The sequence below is a fragment of the Uranotaenia lowii genome, chromosome 2 (assembly GCF_029784155.1).
Source record: "Uranotaenia lowii strain MFRU-FL chromosome 2, ASM2978415v1, whole genome shotgun sequence".
Taxonomy (NCBI): domain Eukaryota; kingdom Metazoa; phylum Arthropoda; class Insecta; order Diptera; family Culicidae; genus Uranotaenia; species Uranotaenia lowii.
Genome location: NC_073692.1, coordinates 207052763 through 207059572, shown reverse-complemented (window position 1 = coordinate 207059572; position 6810 = coordinate 207052763). Strand labels below are relative to the sequence as shown.

General features: G+C 41.4%; 1 protein-coding gene across 1 annotated transcript; it reads right to left on the bottom strand.

Annotated features, from left to right (window-relative positions):
* Positions 1-4732: 4732 nt before the first annotated feature.
* On the bottom strand, positions 4733-6599 carry LOC129742276 (glucose dehydrogenase [FAD, quinone]-like). The gene is made up of 3 exons (XM_055734156.1): positions 6293-6599; positions 5924-6234; positions 4733-5536 (listed from the first exon to the last, which is right to left on the bottom strand). The coding sequence occupies exons 1-3, from the start codon at positions 6597-6599 to the stop codon at positions 4733-4735; spliced, it is 1422 nt and encodes a 473-aa protein (XP_055590131.1).
* Positions 6600-6810: the final 211 nt, after the last annotated feature.

Here is a 6810-nt window from a genome sequence, read left to right as displayed (position 1 = left end):
ACTATCAAGTTAAACTTAGATAAGTCAACAAATTCTTCTAACCAAGTTTCCTCTAATACTTTTAGAAATATGGCATCACTGTCGTTAGGTGAATGATACAGCACACCATATCGACCTGCAGTTATTCCAGAGAAAATTTCGATACCGAGGAACCAATTTCGATTCATTTTAGCATTCAATAGAACCTTATATTTTATGCTTGTATGGAGATAAATCATAACTCCTCCAGTGTGCCTCGAATCAGAGAAGCAAATTACGGAACGGAAATTTGGTAGCTGGAAAAGATTTACGTCTTATGTTTCTGTCACATGCATTTCTGTCAGCATTACTAATTTTGGTTTCATCGATTGCACCATCAAACGAATATCTTCAAAGTTTGCTGTCATTCCTCCACAATTCAAATAAATAACTGTTGGTTGATTTTTATTCTGCTCTTCTAGTTGCTATGGACCATAATTCAAGAGACGACGTTTGTTTGCTACTAGTTTTTTGTAAACTGGACATTCTTCACTGTACGCAAAGTGATCGGTGTCCAAATTCATTTTTCGTTCTATGTTCATATTTCTGCAATTGACACAGCTCTTAAAATTTGACTCACAATCCGACGTTCTATGGTTCGATGCACAACGGGAACAAATTTCGTTGTTTTTGCATTCTATGCTTTTATGGCCATACGCACAACACTTGAAGCAACGTGTAATGCTAAAACTTTCTACGACTCTGCATCTGTCCCAACCAATATTTACTCGACCCATTTCTAACATGCTTTCCAGTGAATTCACATCAACTTCTATAATTGCCGTATATTGTGTGAAATCTTTAAATTTATTAGCAAACATAGTAACAAGTTCTAAACTTTCTATGGACAAGTATTCATTCTGTTCGGTAAGACATTCTTTCAGATACTCTGCGGTCATTTTTTCAGATAACCCTGTTATTTTTAATCGAGGTCTTATTGGCTTTGTAATCGAAACGTCATAATTTGCTCCCATTAAATTTTGTACATTTGAGATAACAGATTGCAAATTTGCCTCATCATTGACGCCGAGAATCACCCTACCGTTGTTCCCTTCTCTTACGGTTTGAATTTTTACGGCAGACCTGTCGATCTTAGCTCGTAAATCTTCTTTAGTTGCCCTGGAAGTCTGATCAGGTTCTTTTGGCTTAACAATGACCATTGGTTCTCTTTTTTTGATAGGTGTTTTAGTAACGAATTGATTATTTCCTTTCATTACATCAGCAAAAGTAGGGGTTCGACCACGCATCGTTTGTACGGGATCATCTTCTGGATTTTTTACATAATCCTTTTCCACACGAGCTCTTTTTCTCGATCGCAAATTAGTACTCGGACCGGAAGGGGTTTCTATATTTATTATATTTTTCGGTTGCACTGATATATTCTCTTTTAAAACACTTTTGACATTCTCCACAATATTTTCTCCTTCAGTTTTTAGCATGTTTTTCACTATTTCTTCATTTTCTTTCAACTTTAGTTCAATTTCCTTTTTCCATTTATTTAAATTGTCATTCACTGATTGAATCAATTCATTGCATTTCACAACTAAGTTTTCATCTCCCAATCGCCCATTACGACAATCTCTGCACACAAACTTCATCCCGCGGTTTTTTTCCATATATTTGAGACCATTCTCGTCTATCCCATCACAGCATTTCAAGTGCAAGAACGAGCCACACGTCCCGAAACATTTGACTTTCATTGTTTCATCCCGTATTGGCTTTACACACGCGCAGCACGTCGAGGTCGACGACATCGCACTGCCGAATTTTGGCCTGTCGGCCACACACTTTGCTTCAAATTTGCACTGCTTTGTTATGCACACTTCAATGGGAGAATTTTACAATCTTTTACTGCAATTTCAGTTCATTCACCGTTTATTTTTCAACGAAACTTTTATTTCATTAGAAAGAGAGAGCAAATCGCTTTCTAATTCTATAAATATGTTTGATTTCAAACGAATATTTCACATCAAAACAAGTAAAACAAGTTTCATAACTTAGAGTTGCAATGTACACCACAGAGTAAACATCGAACTGAAATTGAAAGGAGAATACAAAAAGAAAGGCCATCGTGAGGCCAGATCCACCCTCAAAACCAAAACCTCAACAGGTGATGTCCAGGGGTGATGCCCTTTTCGTCGAAGCGAAAGAAGGCACAACTTATGCGGACTGCGGAAGCTACGCACAGAGCCAAAATTATCTGCTCTTGGCGAGAGCGTCACCAAAACAAGACACACCCAAAAAGGCGAACTGCTCTTCGAGCTAAAAAAAAGACTCGGCGGTAAAGAACGCCGAGTTCAAAGAGTTTGTCGAAAGCACCGTAGGCGATTAAGCGACTTTTCGAGCGCTATCGCAGGTCGCATCTATTGAATGCAAGGACTTGGACGAGTTCACCACTGCGGAAGAGCTCGAGAAAGCACTCTCCAGCATACCTGGTATGATCAACGAATCAGTAGCTATAAAACTGAGAAAGGCGTACGGTGGAATGCAGATTGCGACGATTCGTCTCTCACCAACAGCGGCCAACATTCTACTGACGACAGGGAGTGTAAGAGTTGGGTGGTCAGTGGGGCACTTTAGAACCGCACCGAGGTTACCGAAACAAATGCAACGCTGCTTTAATTGCTGGAACTTTGGTCACAAATTCCGAAGCTGCAACGGACCCGACCGGTCACGATGTTGCCGAAGATGTGGTGAAGAAGAACACTTCGCTAGAGTTTGTAAAAGTCAACCGAAATGCATGCTGTGCAAGCAGGAAGATGACAACGCTCACGAAACTGATGGCTTGGACTGTCAGGCATACGAAAAGGCAAAGGCAAGCCAGTGAATTTGGATGTAATCCAGCTAAACCTCAACCATAGCGAGGTCGCACAGCTTCTACTGGAGCAAACCGTAGGCGAAAGGGAGTGTGATGTGGCGCTTTTATCAGAACCATACCGAATTCCGTCTGGAAACGGTAATTGGACAGCGGGCAGGTCTGGCTTAGCTGCTATCTACGCCACGGGACGTTTTTCTATCCAGAAGATAGTGGTAGATCCTCGAGACGGATTGGTGATTGCTAAAATTAACGGCATCCTTTTCTGTAGCTGCTGAGCTCCACCAAGATGGACGATCGGGGAGTTCAACACAATGTTGGATGAACTCACCCACGAACTGACAGGAAGGGCCCCTGTAGTGATAGCAAGAGACTTCAACGCTTGGGCGGTTAACTGGGGTAGTAGGTGCAACAATCCTAGGGGCCACAGTCTTCTAGAGTCCTTCGCGAGACTGGAGGTTGAGCTGTGCAACACTGGATCTATCAGCACCTATCGCAAGCATGGAATTCCAGACAGAACGTCAGTGATAGACATCACCTTTGCGAGCCCATCATTAAAAACTGATATGAATTGGAGAGTGTGTGACGATTATACGAACAGCGATCACCAGGCGATACGCTACAGCATAGGAGACCGAAATCCGGTGGCAGTAAGGCAACTGCCAGCCCATGAGCGAAGATGGAAGACCAAAGTTTTTGATAAGGAAGTGTTGTTCTTCTCATTCCATGCTCTATTTACGAAGTTTGATAGAAGTATCTTCAATCGAAAGGATCGTTTTTGATTGATCGTAGTGTATTAGGAAAAAGAATAAGGAAAACAAGTTAGTTAACAGAAAATTTAAACACATATTTTACTTTACTTTTAAACTTTTTAACACTGCCTCAAAGATAGAAATAGGATTTTCCTTAAGGAAAATCTAGGAGCATAGGAGGTGTAGGAAAAACTCGATCGTACCATTCACCAAAAGGGATCCTGATCCCCCTACTAACAAAACCCCTTCCTTGGATATTTAAGTATAGATTCGCAGACGTACAGACGGTTTTTATAGTTGGTGATATTGACTTACCTTTGTTTCTGATTTTTCAAAATTCATCTTTGGAATACAAAGGGACGAAAGGTTGTTAATTGATTTTATTAAGTATCCAACTAACAATCCTTCCTTCATTCCTCATTGACTACCAGGACGTGGCCGGCGTCGTTATTGATCATTTTCAAAGGGAGAGCATGAGTTTTTTTTTGCATTGTGAATAAACTGCTAGTCCCAAGCACCATTCTTTTGGCCCTTGCACAAAGCTGAAGGCCTCGATCAATCACGGAGTAGCACCCATTGGCGAGGTAGAACTTGTTCTGCTCGTAGAATTTGAAGTGCGTAAGCGGAACAAAGTCTAATCAAATATGTTATCTGAAATTCTAAATGAATGATCATATCCAAGCACTTCAAGTTCAATGATTTAAGGTGGATATGAGTATAGTCAACTAAGCTAAGATAAACTAAGCTAATATTGTAGACTGATTTGTAACCACCCCCCCCCCCCCTCCCCCACTCTCCCTCCGCTTCAATTGCTCTGTCAGAATGAATGTTTTGTAACCAGATATTAACGATCCTTTTTATTTGACTGATTTTTTTAAAATTAGGAAAAGGCCCCCCTCCACCCTCAAGAGTCAGTTCTAGTACCGCGCCTGAATGAATGAGATGCTGATTTTTCCCACAGGGTTTTTTCTTCCAAAATTGTAAGCCGCTCAATGTCGATAGTAGGTGGCTAAATAAGTCAGAAAGTTATCGGATTTTTGTTGTAAGTGGTTAAATAGTGCTTCAGTTTCATGGTACGAATGAGATTTAACAAATTAACTCCCCAGAAATATAGAAAGTCTTTGACATTATTAACTTGCCCCTAATTTCAGCATCTTATATTGTTGGTGTGAACGCTATCGCTCCATTTTCGCTTAACCATATCGGCAGCCTTCTCTCCGATCATAAAAACGACAGCATTGGGATGACCTGCCATTGGTTTCGGCATAACGGAAGCATCCACCACCCGGAGCCCTGCGATACCATGAACCTGCAGCTCCGGATTGACCACGGCCGTTGGATCTCCATCCGGTCCCATTTTGCAGGTTCCCGCAACATGATACGATGACACCAGGTAATTTTTTATGAAGCAATCCCAGAAGTCATCATTATCGATCGAAAAATTCTCGCAACCAGGAGCAAAGTTTTCTTTGAGTTTTGATCCCCAGTTTGCCAGTGTACCAGACTCTCCTAGGAGGATTGCTTTTTTAAGGGATTCTCTGGCATAAGGAACATCGTCCGGGTGAGATAGGAAGTTGGGTATTATTTTTGGGTGCTCGAGGGGGTCGCGACTTTTGAGGATAATATGACCTCGACTATTTGGTCGTGTTAACATCACAATAATGTCCAAAGAGGTGTGATCATCGTTGTTCAGTGCATCGATATCTTCTAAGGCTTGATCTAATCCCAGCAGCCGAAAAGCTGCCGAGGATGATTTACGGAGCATGGTACTGGATAGTATAGCTTCGAAATCTGGGTAGTCGTAGGGCAGCTGCGAGTTCTCTATTTTGAGAAAGGCAATCGATTCTACACCAAAAGGAACCGTGAATGGACCAGTTACATCGTTGATGTAGTTGGAGAAGGCTTCATCAGTCGATTGTTTGAAAAGCGTTTGATTCAATTGAAACTGTAGCTGGAAAGAAACATAGTGATCATGCAAATTCTGTCCCACCGGAAGTGCTTTGATGATGGGTATTTTCAAACTCGACAAGTGTTCCTCAGGTCCTATTCCAGATAGCAGAAGCAGCTGAGTGGAACCAATCGTTCCTGCTGACAAAATTATCTCTTTTTTCGCTCTAACTTGAATTGTATTCCCATTTTTAAAGAATTGCACTCCATAGGCCCGTTTTGTTTTGGTGTCAATTAAAATTTTCGTAGCATGCGACTTGACAGATATGTGCAAGTTTGGTCTGTTTTTGATCGGTTGAAGGTAAATTCGTGCAGCACTTTTCCTTTGCCCACAAATTGTTGTGGTTCGAACCTTGTAAAATCCAAGTTGTGTTCTATTTTTTGAACTTACTTCACCGTATCCGGAATCGAGAATGTTCTGTCTAAAACCGCTCAGCAGAGGTGTTTCAAACGGATTAAGGTAAGGATTGATGTAACTTTCTTCACCCTTCTCGAAGTATTGATTAACGTCTTCGTAACTCCAGCCATAATTACCAGCTTCAGCCCATTCGTCGTAATCGCGATAATGACCTCTAGTATAGACCATATAATTCAGTAAGCTGCTTCCACCTAAACCTCGACCCCTTGGAAGGGAACAAACTCCACCCGGAGAAGCTCCACAGGCCAATGGCGATGGTTCAAAAACGTACTTCCAATCGTAGTCTGAAATAAATCAATTCTCAAAATTCAACAAACATTCCGAAGGTATCCAACTACTCACCAGTCTTTGTGTTATAAGCCGCCATCATAGGGACACTAAGCAGCAAATTTTCCTCAACACCGGCTTCCAACAACAGAACATTCCAACCGGGATTCTCACTCAAACGATTCGCCATCACGCATCCTCCACTTCCGGCACCCACTACAATAAAATCGTACTCATAGCGGAAGTTAATCGTATCCGGTATCCTAGATGCGCTATCTCCGTACATATACTGAGCACTAAAATCTTTAAAAACCTCCGCAGCCACATCCGGAGCCGATTGGTTGCCCAATGCCAGTAGCATTGGTAAAATTGCCGCAGCCATTTCGGTTGTTGTGACGAACGGTTAAAATAAATTCAACCTTTTGAGAGACAAGCTGTTTTATATAAAAATAATACACGTACCAATTGGTAAACAGCGCTTTGTTCCGGTGAACGTTGAACTTTTTTTTCTTAACATTTGAACGCACGACAAACCCTATTGCAAACCTAAGCATATTGGTTCGACGGGAACATGTGTTTTTGTGATGTGTTTT